Source organism: Hetaerina americana, unplaced genomic scaffold (genome assembly GCF_022747635.1).
Source record: "Hetaerina americana unplaced genomic scaffold, ioHetAmer1.1.p SCAF_12, whole genome shotgun sequence".
Classification (NCBI taxonomy): Eukaryota; Metazoa; Arthropoda; class Insecta; order Odonata; family Calopterygidae; genus Hetaerina; species Hetaerina americana.
Window position 1 is genome coordinate 16,298,906 of NW_027286292.1, and position 22,002 is coordinate 16,320,907.

The window sequence follows — 22,002 nt, forward strand, 5'->3', positions numbered from 1 at the left end:
GGTGAGAATTCTACCTCTGGACTTAGTAGACGGGTTCATGTCGCCTACGCCACCAAGAGAGGAGAATATGACAAATCAGAACTGATTAATGATCATATTCTCAGAGTATACTGATTATCTACTGATACACCATTGACCTCCATCATAAAATAATTTTCAATTAAAATCTCTTAAAATAACATTCGTTTTAAAAGGCTGCATACCAGATGCGAATTTTTCGTTAAGAATACCAGATGAAATCAGAAATACACAAATGATAAATATGTGTATGCCTTCGTTCTAACCTATTATTGTTTTACCACCCTTATAAATTATGTACCCTCGTCCTGACAGCAAGTATACCTTACAAAACCACTCCGAGATCACTTGAGTCGTTTCAATTACACCTTGGTGCGGTTGTATTCGGTATTCACAATGCAAAAGACCCCATCCTTGACTTACTATGCATGCGATGGCCGTTCATTGGGCGCGGTAAGTAGTTTCGCGCGAGGAGGCGCGGGGGATTCGTGGCGACGATTGGTGGCGAGGGGGGAGAGAGCGATGGTCTGACGCGGCGGAGACACGGACGGACCCTTCCCTCCGATGGCGCGAGGGATCGCTTTCACATGCAAATGCGCTCGCTCCTCGTAGTTGCCGAGGCTGAAGAGCGTCCATTGCAATCCACTCACTCGTCAATGCCTTAAGGGAGTCGGGCAAACGGAATGCGTCAATTGGTTTGCACGCCGTCTTAGTTCAATACCATCTGGCTTATGATACTTACTCGCTGTTCGCATCGCGTCTGCTAGTTTCTTAAAGCCTTTCCGCGTCAAATACAGCCGGATAAAAATGAATACCTACCAAGTTTGCATCTACTGGTACATGACATATTAAGGATATATTTGAAAAATCTTGGGATTCACGAAATATTTAGCTCAGTATTTTTGATTTATTTACTTAGATGGCATCTTTTGGCACCTTCTTTTTGAAAGTTTAATTCTAAAATAACTAATCACATCTGATAATGTGCAAATATAAATAGTGATATTTGAACTTTTTGACCATTAATTAATGAGAGTTTCTATTAAATCCTTTTAGAATTAAGCCCCTTTGGGCGAGGCTCTGAGTATATAAGAGATTTGTGAAGCTCAGCACTTAGCAGACTTTTTCATTGGAGAATAGTTGAATCAGTTTACGGGTATAGCAATTAGTAAGTAACTTACCCGTTTGAGTTAATGTTAACGCGCCCTACCCTAGAAGGGGTACACACCACCCCCAGATTCGATTTAACTGAGGAAGGTCCCATAAGTACCCGGCCTGACTTGGAGATGACGGTAGTTATTTGAAAAATCACTGTATTAGGAAGTACACAATCTATAAAGCATATGTTTCAAGTTTGAAGACGCCACGTTATTTAGTATTTGTTTGGCAGCCATCAATAGTGTACGTTTTCAGCAAATTTGTGAAAATGGAGAAAATTGGTCATCGTTGTGAGATTCAATACTTTTATTTGAAAAGCCTCAGCCCAACCAATATAAAAACTGAACTGGATTCTACTCTGAGTGAGTTTGCTCCTTCGTTAACAACAGTAAAATACCGGCTAGCAGAGTTAAAACGAGGCCGTACGAGCTGTCAATACGAGCATCGCATTGGTCGACCAAATGAGGTGACGACTCCAGAAATGGTGAAGAAAATCCACAACGTGATACTGGATGATTGTCGACTGAAAGTGCGCGAGATATCAGACACTGTAGGCATTTCAAAAAGAGCGATACATAATATATTTACTGAAAATTTGGATATGAGAAAGCTGTGTGCAAGATGGGTCACACTCGAGCAAAACCAGTGCCGTGAAGATATTTCAATTGAGTGTTTAGAAATGTTTCACAGCAACAAAGCAGAATTTTTGCGCCGTTTCATAACCGTGGATGAAACTCGGGTCCATTAATTCACACCCGAGACAAAAGAACAATCAAAACAATGGATTATAAAGGGAGAACCAGCTCCAAAGAAGGCGAAGACCGTTTCATCTACTGGCAAGATCATAGCGTCGGTTTTTTGGGATGCGCGTGGGATGATTTTCATTGACTATTTTGAAAAACGAAAAACTATCGGCGGTGAGTATAATGCGGATCTATTGTAACGTTTGAGTGCAGAAATCAAGCAAAAGTGGACGCATTTGGCTAAGAAATAAGTGTTGTTTCATCAAGGGAATGCTCCAGCTTACAAATCCGTTATTTCAATGGACAAAATGCATGAATTTAAGTTTGAATAGCTACCTCATGCACCCTGCTCGCCAGATTTAGCCCCCTCGGATTTTTTTCTGTTCCCAAACTTGAAAAAGTGGCTCGTTGGTCAAAGATTTTCCAACCATGAAAAAGTAATGTAGGCATTTATTGGCAAATTTTAGGAGCAAGACAATTCTCATTAACCCGGGGGGATTGAAATTATTGCGGTGGCTACCGTACTGGCTGCCCACCTAGAGGGCCCGGGTTCAAATCCCGGCGGTGTTGAATATTTTTCAGTGGTATCTCGATCCCTACTTGAGGTGCTTTTTGGAGGGCACCTTGAGTGAGTACGCCGTCCGTCGGATGGGACGTTAAGCTGCGTACCCCTTGGCGCCTTTCGCAAAGAGTAGGCTAATGCCGACGCCGGGTTTCTCTCAACCTTTCATCCTTTCCTGTTCATCCCTAATGGCACAAATGACCTTAGCTGTCGGTCGCCTCCCCTAAATACTACTACTCCAGTGCACCCGGTCGCGTTTTTTTACCATGCTTCTGATTTGTATTAATGTTAATCGTGAAAGGAAAAGAATCCTCTTTCTCTCGCAACTTCTCGTACAATTACTAAAAACCTTTGTAATGACAAGACAAAACTTATATTTGGCCACTGCGACTTTTCCAAGAATTCAACTACATGAACTTAGTTATTCAGAGATTAAAATAGCATTCGGTATATACAATTTGAATACTTATGACGATTGCAATAATTTATTAATGTATCAGTAAAACTTGTCTGATGTGAAATTTCTTCCAGTAAGAGGTGGAGAAATCAAAATTAAGCGGTTCGAAGAATATTCTGTAATTAAATGCATATTATAAGCAAAACAGCGAAAATTATATGAAGAGCATGAAGACTTGACCGCGTATTTTCCGTACATTTCCTACCATCCTTGTTCAGATATTTGCGTTACTGACCGAAAGCAGCTCAAACGAATCGTAGCTAATGCATCTAAAGTCTCCTAAATCGGACAAGAACGAATCATACCTGCGTCTCCGTACACCGCAGTTAACATATCACTCGGGTAATTATATGCGGGAATCCATCAAATAGTTCCGGGCGCATTCTTTCTACTTGACAGGAGGATGCGGCCGCGTCGACTGGCCGGCGAGAGGTGAGAGGTGCCCTCACCCCACCACCGATGTGGATGTTCCGTCCAGGGCCCCCCAACCCGGCCCCCCACCCCGGCGAACCTTTGATTTGATTAAATATCCGACGGAGGGCCTCTTCCCCGCCCCAACCGCGCGGCCCACTTGCCAGCTCGCCGCCCCCTGCCCCACGCTGCGACAGGCCAACGGCCAAACTCCTACCGTCCCCTCCGAAATCCCAGCGGGGGCAGCCGGGCCCGGGGCCGTCATTTTCAATGTAAACAAACGTGACGCTGCCTCGGAGGTCATCAGTCAGCCGCGGAGGGGGCCGACGCCAAAGGCGCCGTCTCTTCTCGCTCGTGAGGCATTCTTTAGAGCGTAATGCTTGCACCCGATTCCCTTCTCTGTGAATGTGTAGCCGATTCACCTCACTATTCTTGAAGTATACACCAGTCTTCCTTCCGCCTGTTTGAGTTCCCGGTCGTAAGCCCCATGGTTTTCTCTGGTTTTAGCAGTTTTTAGGGTAATGCGACGGACATCTAAGGTCATTTCCGCCATCAGGGTTGGATGAGGATGGAGAGAAACACAGCGTTGGCATTAGCCTACTCTTATCAAAAGGCGCCGAGGGGTCTTAAGTTTAACGTCCCATCCGACGGACGGCGTACTCACTCAGAGTGCTCTCCACAAAGCACCTCAAATAGGGATCGGGATACCACTGAAAAATATCTTCCGTCGAACCTGGGCCCTCTCGTTGGGAAGCCAGTACGTTCGCCGCCTGACCATCCCGATCCCCTTGTTCTCTGGGATAGCACAGACCCTTCAGGGTACTTGAAATCACCCTAGAAAGATGTTGTAGTATTTCACTCGTGGAATACACTAGGTTGTAACTAAAAGAAATCTTAGCTCACCCGCCTGTTTTCGGGAGTATTCAAGTAGTACATGATACAGGGTACTGTATTTCTTGGGAAAAATCACATGATTAGGGTGCAACATAATTGTTTCAATCGAGAGTAAATATTACGTATTATTAAAATCGTTATAATGTGTGCTTGATGTGTTGTACCTGTACATGAATTTCACGGTCCGTTAATTCTATCAATGTACAGATGGAAAGGAAACGATTACGCTTAATCGCATGTGGGTATTCCGTTCCTGAATATTGTGCATTAAAGGGTGCTCCTATAAGGTTTCCGCTATTGGTCGTTCAACAGCCTGTTCACTAATGCCTGAGGCTTAGCAGGCAACCTGGAGTGAATGCATAGACATTCATTGGCGTTTTCTCAGTGATCGGATGGGGGAAGACCGTCTCGCCACTTGCATGCCATTCACGCCCTTCCCCTCTAGACCATTCTGAAGTCTCACGGAGTTTCGATACCGACTTTTAATTCAGGGAATCTCAGTGGAGTAGTTTTAAGTTTTATCTGCATGAAAGCCTTTAAGTCAACGGTATGGTGCATCAGGCATACATAGTATGCAAATTTGGAGATTTCGGATGCAGTTCTCGCGAATGGGGCTGGGCGTACCGGAACCATTCATGGGAAAGAAATAGATACATACTGATTTGCGTGATGAGTATTCGTTATTTATTAATTTCTGACCTGAACGCAATTTTAGTCCAATTACGTGTAATTTCAAAGTGCATCAAAATGAGGGTTTCTAGATACCTTCAAGGTTTGTATAAAAAGCATCGGAAAAATTTCGGTAAAATAGATTTATTTTAGATATTGCTACAATTATTCAAAATTCTTCAAAGTACATCCCTTAAGCGTCGACACACTTTTTCCAGCGACTTTTCCACGACTCGAAGGTATCCTGGTAGGCGGATTCCGGAAGGTTCTAAAGGGTACGCGTGCAAGCACTTAAGCCCCATGGTGGTGTCCTTTGAGGGTGGATTTCACTTTCGGAAATAGAAAAGTCTGCTGGTGCCTAGTCGGGACTGTAAGGGGGTTGGGGAATCGTCGCGTTGCGCTGCAGAAGCTCTTTGCAAGCAGACAATCGACTCTGCTCTTGGTCGTCAGTCAATACCTTCCGGATGACTTTAGCGCAGATCTTTCGCATCGCCAAACTTCATGTAATATTGGTGTGCATTGTCGTCTCATCAATGCCAATACGATCTGTGATCATACGCACACCGAACCGACGGTCTGAGTTCAGCACTAAAAGCACACGCTAGGAAAGAATTGTCACCGAAACCTTTCATACAAACCTTGCATGCATTACTTCATGGTAATATTCCATAGATTTTTTAATTTCATGGCTTTATTCATGTACCTGATGTCCTCAGTCATCTATTTCTCAAATTTTATAGGCTCAAGTGTTCTCTCGTAGGCAGAAAATTAGGTTTTTAGTTAATTATCAATTCGGCGCTAGGGATATTTTTTCAAAACTGTGTGATATGATAATGGAAATTTTTCTATTGCTTTTATTCTAAATCTGCCTTTCAATGCATATGCGTTCTTGTAAAACATTTCTTTCAATTGGAATTTTGGATTCCCGCGAGAGTTTCGAGAATATTGCTGCATAGTCTATATTCACCATACGGGAGAGAGTTGCCCTTGCTCGTTATTTGCTTATTTGAAATTTATTAGGAATGGGCCAGTGAGAGTGTTTCCAGTGAAGAATGAGAGAGACGGAAAGGAGCGATACAACTGCGAGGCATCGTATGTTTAACTAATTTTCAGTCATCGTCATTATAAATTATTAAGGATAGATTTTTGACGGACCCTGCCACTATGTAGAAGTATGTGTATCAGGTATTATTTCCTTTGTCGGTTATTCATCTTCCTTTGATACTGTCTAAAAAGACTATTCTCCTCCTTCCTCTTCGCCGCTTTGCGTAACATTTTCCCATCTAAACTTATTACGAAGTTTAATGTCTAGTCCCCTTACAGTATTTCCTCCACCCAATTTCTTTTCTAACCCTTATGTTTACACCACATTGTCCAAAATTCTGCTAATCGTAATTTAAACTGTGATGTTGCGATTACTGAGCTGCTGTTTTGATCACCTAATTGTTAATTACGCTTCGTATTTATCAACTCCGAATTGAGACAACCACAGATCTGTGCAACACTAATTTAAGGTGTTTTAAGGCTATGATATCCGACTACGAGAGTTTCTTACAACCTGTCTCAGATTCTAATGTGATTTGACAGGTAAAAAGGCTTAAATAAATTGATTTCCAATTTCCCCTTGTTTTGAAATGATTCTTGAAATGTGAGAACATAGGAAGTATTTACCATTTTTAAGGCAACCTGCAGGCTACTGGACCTGAAATGTCACAGTAACTTACCTTTTGTTATGAAAGAATGTAATAATGTGGCCATTTGTTCGCCTTGTTCCGTTCATATATTTATTATAAACGATCTGCTTCCCCTAGAGCATCATAGCTCAACCATACGTCGGAGTAGGTTACGTGATTTTACAGCAGTAGCAGAAAAAAATAAGTGATTAGGGTGACAATTTATGAACTGCATTAATTGAAAGTGGACTGAATGTTCAACACTAACTCCTAAATGAACGATGTTCATTCGAAACAAAGCAGTAATTCGGACATGACTGAGTGGGATGGCGGGGGGGGGGGGATGATTCCTGCAATCCTGCCAATCTTCTCTCCTAAGGGATTGGTGATGGTGAGACAGTGCCGGTGTCTTGGGATGGTGCGACGACGACCAAAAGAGCACCCAGCGGGACCCACCCTTGTGGCACACCAAGTCGCAGCTGAGACCTGCAAGTACCTCACCCACCCACCTACCATATTCCGCTTCCCTCCATCCCTCGGGCACCTCCCTTCTCTCCACAACCAGAACTCTCTCTATCGCCCACTGCCACCCGCGAGCTTAATTCTCGTGGCCTGAACTCCCTCTTTCTCCGCACCGCGATTCCTTTTCAAACGAGAGATCACCTTTCTGACACCACAAGTTGCTTCCCGACGGCGTGCGAGGGTTTGTCGTGAGGTATTAAGGATGGGTCGTTTTTGTATCCTGTTTTAATGGAACCCTCACTTTCCACTCCCCCAAGCAAAAGTATTTGCTTACGCATCACGGCATAAGAATTTTATTGCTGAAACTAACCTCCAAGTAATGGTGGGCAATCACTAGCTACCTAATTAACTCAGATTATACTAAACAGCATCCGCAATAATAATTATTGAACTAATTTCATGAAAAATTCCAAGCAACTGAGGGAGATGCCGCAAACAGTAACTTTTGACGGAGTCATCCGCTAATATGCATTTCAATGCAACAATTTGTGAGTCTAAAAATCATTCAGATCAAAAATTTCAGATTGATTAACTCGATAGCTTAACTGGCAGAAGCACTCGACCGGGCATCGAGGGATTCAAATCCCGGTCAAGGCGAATGATTTTGACACTCTAAAATTGTTGCATTAATTTCATGAAATTATCATATGAATGTGTCATATTGGAACAAATGATAATATTCTTATAATAAAAATACCTACCAATACTCATACTAATACTTCATACGCATAACATCCTTTGTAGCTCTAGTTGATCATTTTGATAACATAATCAAGTAGAGCATGGTCTAAAGGACTGTTTATATTAAACGGAGGTACTTAGGGTACAACGTAATCTGGAGCACTCGTGTTGGAACGGTTCCGTTCGCCTTACGCCTTAAGCATTTATCGTCACTCGAAATATGGGTCATGTTCCTCTTTAAATAAAAGACGTTAAGTTGCCCAATCACGACGGAGACAGATTTATTTTGTTCTCCAATCACGTATGATCACGGTTTGTAATCCTACACCAAGAGCGACCAAAATTTATGGTATCATTATAAACAGTCCGAATTCATAATTAATGATTGATAATAATAGATTTCACGATATACCTGTATCTCGTATATCAACAGTGTGGCACAGCGGAACTGTCAGGCAATCAGTCAGGAGGTTTAGTTTCTCTATTGTACAACTTGAGAGTTGATAAATATTTTCAGATTGGTTGATTTTGGAGCATATGAGCCTTCATGAATAATGAGAGAACTGTGACATAATAACAAGTTTCAATTTTACTCCCAACGCGAGTACGATAAGATTCGGCACATGATTACGCAAATAATTAAATGCTATTTTTTCTTTTTCTATTCTTATGACCTTCCCTCACAAAGTCATGAAGTCAAATATGCCTGAGGATCTAGTTAGGATCTGCAATGCGCGCGCGTAACGGTTAAGCATACGAAATCGCACTACTCAATTCCGCCGAGAAATAAACACGATGATGACTCGGGTCGTGCCCCACACCCCTCGCGACTACTCCCTCCGTGGACGTGGCCGCTGGGCGGTGGTGCGTCGTGCCCGTCATTTGCCCTACGGTCAATTCCGTCGCGGAAATTCTGAATTCTGAGTATTTCTGCCCTATTACTGGATCACTTCTCTGCGAAATGGTCGACTCTTTTAGTCCCCAAGCAGGCGTTTTGGAAATGTCACGATCAATTCCACGTATTTGGCATTCATCACTCAGCAGCTGCCTTGATTCATCATCTTCAGGTAAAGAGTTCTGCCTTCGCAAATCCATCCGAAAAATCCTGAGATATCTGAAATATAATTACATACTTAAATTATTTAACTATAACAAGTACCAGACTCAATCGATCTAACCATAAACCGTTCATATGACATGGGGAAACAAGAGTTAAGCCTGACGATTCGGGTGTAGACCTAAGTTCCTAAAATTATTATGCGTAATTTTAACAAATAGTAAACAATGGGTTACCACAACTAAGAACTCCAGGGTTTCCAGTCTTTATGAATCAATATCGCTCCAAAAATATTTTCACTACTGCATATTTTTGAGGAAAAATTATCCGTACATGATCGGAATATATCAAAGTTACTCTATCAAACAATAAACATTTATCTTTCTCCAGCATCTAATTCAATTAATGAATTCATTTACACTTAACACCTTCCTTTAAAAGCGTTAAAAAAGGAGTTGCCCAATGTGAATTTTATACATTGATCCACCAGCCCAACCTCGCCTTCATCCCGGGGCATAACATCTCTCACCTAAGGTCGTGCGAAATTGCGAATGTTTTAGGTTAAGTGTCAAGCTCGCAATGGTTTAATTTTGAAAAGCAGTTATTCTGGAAGCTTTTAACATTGGATTTCCGATTTATTTACTGTTTGAGCCCGAGAACGGAAATGACTCAAAGCGTATTAGTTCCCACCGACTGGGATGGCGGAGAGGGAAGCGGATGAGTAACATCCTGCCGCCGAGCGACTCCTGGCCACGGCCGCAACTCATCCCCACTAGCGCACTTCCCCCATCCCCCTCCCCGCTGGCCTCGGACGAACTGACCTCCGCCTTGGGTGACGGACACCGAGGTGCTTGTCAGTTTTCATTTGCGAAGCGCAGAGGTTGGATTCAAGTCCCCATTCGCGACGAAAATCCTCACATCTCCCTGCACCTTCGGACCCCAGGTGATCACGCGGACACCCAAGGTGTCGGCTACCTCGATGTACCTTGACCAAGAGGGCCTTCACTTCCAAAGGAAAACAAAGGCCCCCAGGACCACTTGGCCATGCTGATCAAGCAGCAAAACTCGAGTGCATGCTCGTACGGCGCGATCGTTCCTCCACAATTTTCGCAGAGGTGATATATCACGTACAGCGTCATACAAGTATGTCACCTGTGCGTGAGTGCGCATCCAGACGCCGTAGCTGAAACCAACAACTGGACCCCTCCTGCGTATTCCCAAAGGAGTGCTTTTTCTCTGTGGCACGACCAAGATTCGGGATCCTCAGACAGACGAAATGCCTGTGTCTGCTTCCAGGCGGTCGGGATGCAGAGCATAGTGGAGAACGTCACTCGAAGGCTCCCTATGCCGCCAGAGAATGTTTGTTGTTTCAGGAATAAGATACCGTGGGGTGAGTTGCGTGAGTTTTGTGCGCGTCGGTAAATGTAAAATAAACTTGAACCGGACCTTTTTTCTTGCAACTGACGCTCGTAAGTTGAGGTAATTGAGGGTATTCCGCTGTTTAAACAATACTTACGTCGCGAAAACTCTGATCCATTCTATGGTCACATGAACTGAATAGTCAAACACGGGTAGTAAAATTTTCTTGGTTTGTCTTGTGGATTTTATGAATGTCTCCGTTCAGGTGTGAGGGATTGTATCCGATCACCCGATAGTGTCCATTCGTGACACAGCGATTTGTTTTCCTCCCATGGCATTCCATAAAGTCCAGAGGGGAGAGTTTTAACTAATCATCCTTGGAGAAAAGAGCTAAAGCTTGAGTGAGTACGCGTATGTCTGCTTTACAATCATTATGAGCAATTAAATCAAGAGTTATTAGGTCATTTCACTCTTGAAATGGCCATAGCGACTATTTTTATAAGATAAGATTTATGACGGGGTATTCTCTATAGTGACACCGTGGTTTCCAGTGCAGGTATTTGAAGGAAAGATTTGCAGCTGTGAATTAGGCCAACCAATAGTGGACGAGGCGGAAAAATATCTACCTTGGTATGTCACCTAAGCAGTTGACTTCCCCAAAGTGTAAAGCCAATAGAACTTAGAATGATGTCCGCTCCCTATCTGCTCTAAGTTGCATAGGCAGCAGGGCGCACCAGTGGAATTCTTGATTTGGTCGCTCCAAATTGGTAAATTCAATATTCATGATCGAGAGAGGCTGCGAGACGCATATTGTTCGAAGGAGCGAATTTACTTCCACACGAAGGCACGAATGAATCCCTAGCAAATTCTTGCTCTGGGACATGCTACTTTAGTTTTCCCTTATTTCATCTTCTTCCCTTTATTTCTGAAATAGCAAATCTTTCAATCTTTTTCGGTCCAAGGTTTCCACTTTCAACTTTCCCGACTCTATTTGAGTGGGCACCAAGTGGCACAGCAGCGGACCATGTCTTCTCTATTCCATTATATTAAATAAATATTCATTACAACTTTCACAAGTGACTCAATCAAAGTTATTAAATTACTGATACTTTCAACTTGCTACTTTTACAGCCCCTAAATTTTCATAAGAATTTTATAACTTTTATGGGCCACATTCTTCTCACAACATAAATTCTTTTGAGAGGAAGAAGTTATCTTTATGTCCTGATTATTTTGTTCCTGCACGACTGAGCAAAGGAGCAATTTCATTTCTGTTAGTCAACGAAAATTTTGATAAAAAATTTCATCACAGTATTCATTGATTTATGCATCATAAGCTAAATAATATTATTTTTTAATATTTTTGTTTTATTACCAGAAATCTGGGTCGTGAAAATTAAATAAGGTTCCATAGTTTTCCATGACTGTCAGGTAATTTGGAGAATGAAAAGAAGTAAGATGTCTTTGAATGAATCCTGAATAAATTGCGAGCAACACTCTAAAATCTAATATGGTATGGTATATCTACATATATTCTTGTTGTAAACGATGCTTAATAGTATGAGTACATGAGTCAAATTGAGCTAAAAATCTTATAGTAATATTGTCTTGTAATCCAACAAAGAGTGATGATGACCTTATGGTCGATATGAGCGTCGCATAGGGCGTAGCACGAAACGTAATGATATGGATTACGATTGCGAAAATAAATATGTATTCATTATTTTGGAGTGATCGGGATGATACGGTGCCTAACGTACTGGCTTACCACCGAGATGGCCCAGGTTCGAATCCTGGAGGTGACATATTTTTCAGTGATATCCCGAACCCTACTTGAGGTGCTTTGTGGAGAGCACTTTGAGTGAGTACGCCGTCCGTCAAATGGGACATTGAACTGCGGACCCCTTGGCGCCTTTCGATAAGAGTTGGCTAATGCCGACGTCGGGTTTCTCTCCACCCTTCCTTTCCCATCCATCCCTTATAGCGCAAATGACCTTAGCGGGTCGCCTCCCCTAAAACTACTGCTACTCATTATTTTGCCATAAATAATGAAGTCCCAAAAATGTCATGCAGAGGTTAAATACCCAGGAATACCTAAGGGAACTGCCAAAGGAATTTATTAGGAGATGAACATGATTTACATTACAATAAATTTGCTCTATTCTCCTTCGACTCCAAAAACTATCGTTTTGTTGGCAGGAATCGCCCTTTCAAGCCCCAACTCCGTCAAACCGAGGGCAAGGGCTTCCGTGGCAAACAATTCAATTGAAGGAACGAGCAAAATGGTACATCGTCGACATATTACAACCGGATTAAACATTTCTGCGGTTCAATTTTTCCTTCCCCCACTTGCACTACTATTCTCCCTTCCACGAAAACTCTCTGACGTCACACGTGTATTTCCGAGCATGCGCATGGGTCTGCCAGGGGGAATCAAGGGAGGCGCACTTATTGAATCAATCCCCTGTCATGGGGTCCCTCACTTAGGAGGTTAGGAGAGGAGGCGGGAGGAGAGAGGTTGGAAGGGAACGGGGTGGAGAGGCGGGAATAGGGGGGACGTAAATGGGAGAAATAGAGGGGGAGGGGATTAAATGTTGAACGGTTGTTGAGGGATGAGGAGGGGAGGAGTTCTAATGTGCAGCCCGGAGGCTGGATGGACTTAAATACCCATGTTTACCCCTGCTCTGTTGCTGTGAATGGAATTGGTGTGACTGTACGAGAGAGGAAGGATGGAGTGATGTTGTATCAGTTGTTTGAGCTGGTTTAATGGCTATCAGCGTGTCTGAGAACTGAGAGGGAGATGGACGGGGACGAGGGATTGCAGGAAGTTCGGTGATTATTAATTCTGATAAAGTGGTTTAGGGTGCATTGGCCGTTCGAAAAAGATGGTCAGAGTTTTTTTTCCTTTTGAGGTGGTAGAGGGCGTTGTTTAAAGAGTAGGAGAGGGAGATTTATAAAAGAGCCGTTGTGGGAGAAATGCATCGCAAGCATGGGGCAGGTTTTGTATCTAACAGAAACGCACGCAGCTGAGAAACTTTTTTTTTTAATTTTGCAGGTATTTGGAAAGCATGGTCTTAAAAATATAAGAGATATAAGCTAGACCTTTACAGAAGAGCATTAACAGAGTTACAGAGCATTCGATCATTAGATTGGCAGTCGTTTTCCTCTAGAAAATGACAAGAAAAAATCTTTCCGGATGATTCTGAGGGACTTTGCAAATATTAAGTTCATACAAACGCAAATAATGTTATACAAACTTATGACAGGAGTTTTTTTATTGCATGACATTTGTTTTGTTTTTGGGATATTCTGGATATTCACTTTGGGAGAGGCAAGAATACTTACGATAAATATTTTTTATTAATGACTTTATTTCAGATACTGTTAACACAAAAGGAGAGAGAAGAGCAGATACACCGTTTATTGTGCAGAGGAAGGAAACTATGAGGTGGAGATATTGTTTCTTTTCTGTGGGTGTTAATAATTTTGGACGGAGGAAAGGGGAAAATAAGAGTGCTATGGAAGTTGATATCGTGATAAAAAAGAAGAATTACATTTATACATCTTAGTTGACGTTACAAATTTTCAAGAGATGGTCCGTTAGAAAATTATCTTTGAAAAGACGGAATTAATGATTAGGATAAGAGGGGTGGAACCTACTTCCTTTGGTGTAACCTTTATCTGAATTTAGGGCCTTTTGTTAGCGTTAAATAACTTTGAAAATCAATCTGTGCAAATGACTTTTGGATAATACATGCCGTAAGATGAGGAATCTGCTCTATGAAGGATTGATGTTTATAGTGATGCAATGCCAATATGGCCATTTTATACGTTAATCCTGATAAATGAATATTTAATTGAGTCTATCAAAAAACGGTGTCCTTCATGTGTCAAGTTCAGGACTGGAAAAACATTTGACTGTGGTTGTCAGCAGAAGAAGAAATGCGTTTCATTGAGGAGTTACGAAAAAAGCAATGGATTGACCAAATAATGCTGGCCGACCTATTCTTTGTATCCACAATTATTTCATAGGTCGCATTTTTACTTTTATTGATTGCCACTCTTCTACAAGTCCTTTCCCCAACAAATTGAAGACTCGTGACGTTTTTAAAAATGCTAAATTTAATCCTCCTACTTCAGAATTAAAATGAAATTATGACTACTATTCTAATTATATGGTTATGGACGATTGGTTTTATGTTTCTATTGATGTGATGTGGCTATTGATCACTTTTACAAAATATTACTATTGACATACCAACCCATAAATTAAAATATCTGGCCATATTTATTTGGTACATTAAGTTTTGGAATAATGCAGAGCTGAGATGGATCAGGGTGCGGTGAGAAGAGAGATGAGATTAAATTTCTGAATATGCCTTCATAGGGACCTTTGGCTATTTGAAAGAAAATATTTGTTTTTACCTGTGGGATTGGCTATGCAAGATGAGGTTTTGGAAAACTTTCTGGTATCTTCGTATACATAATATTGTTTTAGAACCGAAAGAGTAGAGCCTTGGCCTGCTGGAATAAAGACGAATATGGGTTTAACAATGATCCTTTTAAGTCGTGAAGAATCTCCTATTAAAATATTGAAAGATTTTGTTTCCATTAAATGGAATATAGGAAGGTAAAAATGAAGGTTTAGGATAGAAGTTTTTTAAAGATCTGGATTAGGGGGGCATGTTTTTGTCCGTGAAACGATGGGAACTTAAATTGGAGGAGTTTGAAGGATTATTTATTTGAATCGACAGAGTTTATCATCTGAATGAGAATCCCTGACAATTCCTGAACCTAATTATGAATTTCACGTTTGCTTTGGTTTGAAATAATCAATTATCTTTTTTTATCTATTTATTGGCGATTTGATGGAACCCACAATCTTCTAAATCTCTTCTCTCTCTTTCTCTGGTCTCGAACCCTCATATAAGGAAGCTTCCGCAGTCTTTCCGTCAACCTAAACGTTTTGAGACATTCAAGATGAAGTGCACTCGAAATGTGAAGTTTCTTCAGCACACATTTCCTCTAAAATAGAAAACTTCTTCATTTAAAGTTCATAAAATTAAATTAGTGTTAATGGATGGCGTTCATTCAAAAATGTAGGGTGTGCACGTTGATGTCATGCCGTTAATAAATGTGATTTTTCTTTAATATGCTTTCGTTAATAGTTTCCATTCCTATTTTTTTCACCGTAAGTGAGCATTGTTTGTGAGATTAAAGTAAAGTTGACGAGAATCTAATGATTTATCTTTATATTATCAAAATCACTAGTGGTCAGTTTCTTAATTCTAAAAATTTTGATGAAAATTTCCCAAGAATACTTTATTAGATCTTCTTTGATCTAAAGGGCAATTGAAAGTAAATTCAGATGTAGAAAGTGTTGGACGAGGTTTTATCATAAAATATCTCTGAGTAACCAAGCTGCAAAGGCTCGTACATTTTCTAGTAGCTTTAAAACTGGCCCCTGGTTTTCAAATTGCTTTAAAATGCAAAATATTATATTTTACATTAAAAAATTTTAATTATGTATTCAAGACGTTCAATATTCAGTAGGAAATGTAAAAATTTTCTATTGCCACCGTACACTCCAAATAAAAGGTTAACGGAAGAGTGTGGAGATTTTAATGGGTGAGACAATCTGATAATGATACTCAGGACTGGATTCAAACCACGATTCTTTTTGAAATAAGATTGATGCAATCGTTTCACTTAAGAGAGTAAGATCTTTTTACCAGTTTACGCTTTTAAAATCAAATTAATCATTTAATTTGATTTTATCTGTTTCTGTTTTATCATGTATGTAATACTCAAAAAAATAAGACAAGAACGAAATTTTAAGTATTCTTTTCATCCGTCAACAATAAAATGTGCGTATATCAGCAGAATATTGATTTTTCGGACAGCATCTTAACAATGTCTTTTATCTTTTCTCCATCAGCTGGCGTCATGGAGACAAACATCACGCTGTGGCAATTCCTTCTAGAGCTTCTCCTTAGCAATCAATACACAAACATCATCACATGGACCAATAACGATGGAGAGTTCAAGTTGGTCAACGCAGAAGAAGTTGCTCGATTGTGGGGCCTTCGTAAAAATAAGACAAATATGAATTACGATAAACTCAGTCGGGCTCTACGGTATTATTATGACAAGAATATAATCAAGAAGGTCTTGGGTCAGAAGTTCGTGTACAGGTATGAAATAATTATCCATATACATTAACACCCAATCTAAGTATAATATTTATACGATTACCGACATATGTGAAGAGATTTATATCTCAAAGAATTTCAACACTCAAATCTCTTTGATCTATTCTGAACTGAAACTGAAACTTTGGTCTAATAAGTAAACATGGAAATTGTCGAATTTACTGCACGAAAATATTTTATTTCACCCAGTGCAATCTGTCATGAGTCATTGGGAAAAAATTGGGTAGAGTTAAATTCAACAGATTCATGTTGCTACAAATATGACGATGTGTTTGTATGCCGAGAAAAAATTGTCTTAATATTAATTTTCTCTACATTTGGAAATAATTTCACGTTATATGAAATACGAGCATATGAAAATAAGTTGTTTTAATTTTCCCTTAGGTTTGTTTCTTTCCCGGAGATTGTGAAAATGGAGAACAAAATACCTTTCCGTGTTAAAATGGAAAGCCTGCAGAAGACATCCCCGAGGGTTTTCAGCGGGAAATTCTTTTACGGCCCTCCTGGCGCTGGATATACGCTCAACCACTTCCCAGCTAGTCCCACTTCAATTCCTGGTGAGCAAATATTTTATATTTATCTAAAATGTATTTAAAGATGTAAAAGGAAGTTTGCATCAATAGCAGTAACTATTAAGATATTAGCGACAGAGTTTAGTGAAGGAGTTGAACTTCCTTAGAAAGTGCTAAGTATATTTTATGAAAGACTGGAGGGATGTGACTATGGGCCAAATATGGTAATCTGTGGAGGCAGATATTCACTAGGTGATAGAATATATATGCATTTCCAGAGATGGTAGAACGGCCAAGATTATAGAGTTTTTGGTCAAAGAGAGAAATATGAGGCCTTGAAGTCTTGAGGGGAAGGAAGTAAAATATAACCAACTATGTTGGTCATTATTCAGGTCTGCATACCAACAAGAAATCTAAGGGAGGAATAAATAGACAGAATGTGCGATTAATCAAAATAAATAATTGCGGATGTCAATCGAAGGCAATATTTCATAGTTATGGTGAAGTTGAACGCTGTGGTGGGCGAAGGGAGTGATGAGAGTGAAATAGAGGACTTCGGTTTAGAAATATGGAATGACCGCGGGGAAAAAGCAATAGATTTTTGCGGGAGAGAGTGTTAAATTATAACAAAAACTTGGTGAAACGCCACAGCGGATGTAAATATATGTGAAAAATACCTAGGGGTGCAGATATATACGTGCGTACAGGTATTAGTTAAATTTCATTATAGCTAGGCGAAAATTAAGGCACAGCGTAAAATTCGCCCATTTTCCCCGAAGCGATTGCAGGTTCATATCATAATTTAATACTAATCAAGTATAGCATCAGATTCAAGAGAATAAAATAGGGAATACGGTTGAGATGATGAAATTTAGAAGCATTAACCGTGATAAAATGAAGGGATAAGCAGGATAGAAAATTATGAATTAGGACGAAGCCCTACTTACAGTACTTTTACACGCAACATAAAATGACCCCACTTCTGAGAGGAAGCAGCTATCTGTAGGAGGCGTTGATGGCGCAGATCAAGGAGATTGGTCCAGCATTAAGGTTCATATCATAATGTCATGATATGATCATATCATGATATGTTCATATCATGTAGGTTCATATCATAATTTAATACTAATCAAGTATAGCATCAGATTCAGGAGAATAAAATAGGGAATGCGGTTGAGATAATGAAATTTAGAAGCATTAACCGTGATAAAATGAAGGGATAAGCAGGATAGAAAATTATGAATTAGGACGAAGCCCTACTTACAGTACTTTTACACGCAACATAAAATGACCCCACTACTGAGAGGAAGCAGCTATCTGTAGGAGGCGTTGATGGCGCAGATCAAGGAGATTGGTCCAGCATTAACAGCCACAGTGTTCACAGCAATGAAGTTCACGAAATCGGCCGAAGTACGGCGATGCGGAAGGTAACGGGAAACCCCCGCATTAGTCTCCCGAGGAGATGCAGCCCTGCACTCTACCTATTTATGACATGATGGCATCCTTCCCGGTAAAATTTTCCGGAGGTAAAATAGTCCCCCAATCGGATCTCCAGCTGGAACGCTTGGATAGAAATGGAGAGGTTGGGTATAGGCATCCTGCGAGATCAAGTGGACGGGAGCAGACGACTACTAGAGCGACGGATATCGAGTTATATACTCGAGAGACGACCGGAGGATCGCAGGCATTAGCATCATGCTGAAGAAAAAATGGGGCAGGAGAGTAATGCCAATATTGCCGTACAACGAGAGAATTCTGATGGTGAAGCTGGCAGGAGAGCCCTCGGACACGCGATCGTGCAAGTATACATGCCGACGTCTAGCCATGCAGAAGAAGAAATAGAAGAGGTATACGAGCAAATGGAAGGAATCCTCGGACAGGTGAAGGGGAAAGAAAATCTCATCATAATGGGAGACAGGAACGCCGTCATCGGAGAAGGACGTCAGAAATTCCGACCTGGAAAAACGAAACGCCGAAGGAGAAAGACTAGTCAAGTTTTGCAATGAGAAGAATATGGTATTAGCTAACACCCTCTTTGAACAACATCGATGAATAAGGTAAGGTAGGAGGATATCATAAGATACCAAAGCCAGGGAATATCGTAAGATACCAAATAGACTACATAATAGTAAGAAGGAGATACAAGAATCAAGCGAAGCAGTGTAAGAGCTACAGACATGAATAGCGATCACAACCTAGTAATCATGGAGAGCCAACTTAGCTAAAAGAAAAGTAATAAGACCAAAGAAGGGCCAAGGTGGGACTCAAAATTGCTGGCGGAAAATACAACAGGAAAAAATATTTGCCAAGGCCATTCGCAGCAAACTAGGTGATGAAGGAGAAAGGAGCACCGAAGAGATATGGGATGGACTGAAGAGGGCAATCACAGAAGTTGCAGAAGAGAAACTGGTGAGAAAGAGAGCCGACATGAAGAAACCATGGATCACGACGGCGATAAGGGAACTTATGGAAGAAAGAAGAAAATACAAGAACGCCAGGAATGGTGATGAGGAAAGGCTCTACAAGTAGTTTAAGAAACAAGTCAACCGAGAATGCAAAAAGGCAAGGGAGAATTGGATAGAAGGCTGCTTCGAGGAAAACAACAAAACATGAAGAAGCAGAATACCGACACAGCATATTAACTGGTGAAGAAACATTTCGGAGGAAGTAAAATGAAAAACAACACCATCAGGGATGTAAACGGGGATATGCTGATAGGAGGTAAAGATATTGGCAATAGACGGAAGCAATACATCGAAGAACTCTACCAAGGTCCGAGGCCGCTGAAAGAAAACCTGATAAAGGACGAGAATGAAACGGACGACGAAAACCAGGGCCCATGCATACTGAGGAGCGAATTCGATAGAGCAGTAAATGATCTTAAGAAAAAAACAAAGCTCCTGGAGAAGACAAAATCGATAAAGACATCATCAAGGCACTCGGAAACAAAGCCAAGGAAAATCTGTAGGGAATAATCAAAGATAGCTACAAAGGCGGAAGACTTCCTCAAGACTTTGAAAGGAGTCTGATGATCGCTATACTAAAGAAAACGAGGGCAGAGAAATGTGAGAAACACCAAACCATGAGTCTGGTGTCACATGCATCAAAAATACTTACGTGAATAATAAGTCGAGGGATGGAAAGGAAAATTGAAGATAACCTATTGGAAAACCAATTTGGCTTTAGGAAGAACAGAGGAGCCAGGGAAGCCATACTCTGCCTAAGAATCATGATAGAGAAAACAATACATTTGAAAACGCAACTGTATGTGGCATTCGTGGACTTGGAGAAAGCCTTCGACAATGTAGAATGAAACAAGATGTTTAGAATGCTGGAAAAACTCGGAATTGATTAAAGCGACAGAAAAATAATCTATCAGCTATACAAGAAGTAAGTAGCCACAATGTAAATGGGAGATAGAAGCCATATAAAGGCTAAAATTAACAAAGGAGTAATACAAGGATGCAACCTCTCACCTGCATTGTTCAGCATGTACCTCCAGGAGGCAATAAGAGAAGCACAAGGCATCGTATTATACGCAATTAAGATCAATGGAGAAGAGATAAATGGACTACGCTTTGCTGGCGATATTGAAATGATAGCAAAAAACCTGAAGGATCTTCAAAGGTCACTAAACATATTGGATCAAGTTCTACAAAGATGCAACACGAACATAAACAAGACGAAGACTAAAATCCCAGTATGTGGAAGAGAGAAGCGGAATACAGTAGTCACACTGAGATGACAAAAATTAGAGCAAGTGGGTTCCTTCACCTATCTCGGAAGTACCATCACATGGGACGGAAGAAGTACTAAAGACATCAAGCGAAGAATAGCTCAAGCAAAGAGAGCATTCACAATGAGAAGATAACTGCTCTGCCCAAAGGAAATAGAACTACAGACGAGGAAACAATACGTGAAAACATTTGTATGGAGCGTGGCACTCTATTGATCAGGAGCATGGACCATCGGGAAAGTAGACCAGAAAAGACTAGAAGCCTTCGAAACCTGGTGCTGGAGGAGGATGCTTAAGATTAAATGGACGGAATAAAATAGGAAATGAAGAAGTATACAGGAGAATAGACGAAAAACGGGCCTTATAGAGTTAAGAAGAACGAGATGGATTGGCCACACCTTGAGGCACAATGGAATTGTGAAGAATATAATAAAAGGAAAAATAGAGGCAAAAGTCCCAAGAGGAAGGCCAAGGGATACATACATGTTACAAATAACGAAGAAGGTTCACGGCAAAAAATACCAGAAAGCAAACCAATTAGCATCAAGTCGAGTAGGATGTAGGGCTGCAGTCAACCAATCTTAGGATTGAATGACCAATACCGACTTGCCTTTTCATCATGAATGGCTTTAAATTTTATCTATTTTGAATTTTGTGTGATTAAAACTCTTTCAGTTCGTATATTGCTGCTCCCGAGGCTAAGGATTTCGTGTTCATGTACTCCTTCTGAAGCATTAGTTGCAATCACTGTCTTCAGCAGCCCTCTTCAGCATTCTTGGTTCTTTGTTTTCTATTTATTGAATTTTTTGTTACATCCTTAAAGTGCCCGTGCCAATGCGCTAAAAGGTTAGCTACTTAAGTTGAGCGAGAAATACCTTCCGAATTCAACACATTCATTTTAATGAAATTTGGTATGCTTTATATACTTAGCTTTACCAAATGAAGAAAATTATTAGTTTTTCCTATTTTATTATGCTCATTGATCAGTGCTAGTGATACGCTGAAATAGTTTTTGACTTCCTAAGTTATTTTCATTTCTACTCTTGTTTCCTGTATCCAAAAAATGGTTTTGTGACAGATATCCAATTATGTCTCCTATTCTTCAACATATTATATATTTAGTTTGGCGGTATTTAAACTGATCATTAGGTTTTTAAGGGTTTGTAAATATCTATGTAACGTTTTTATTTTTAAAAATATGTATGATTACGAGTAAGTGTGCAGTAAATATAGTAATAGCAGTCAAAATCGTTTTGAAATATAAATTTATGATGTAAAATAGCTCAAATTTCCGGTTTCGAAAAAAAATCATTCCCGACGGCGAGGAGACTTGAAGTT

The 22,002-nt window shown here is 40.5% G+C and overlaps 1 protein-coding gene across 1 annotated transcript in view; it reads left to right on the top strand.

The window, feature by feature from the left end:
- Positions 1-22,002, top strand: part of LOC139685818 (ETS domain-containing protein Elk-3-like) — a 61,675-nt gene that overhangs the window by 29,486 nt on the left and 10,187 nt on the right. The window contains exons 2-3 of the mRNA XM_071582936.1: positions 16,143-16,398; positions 16,801-16,973. Of these exons, the coding sequence (XP_071439037.1) occupies positions 16,143-16,398; positions 16,801-16,973 (429 nt within the window). The remainder of the gene's footprint in view (positions 1-16,142; positions 16,399-16,800; positions 16,974-22,002) is intronic.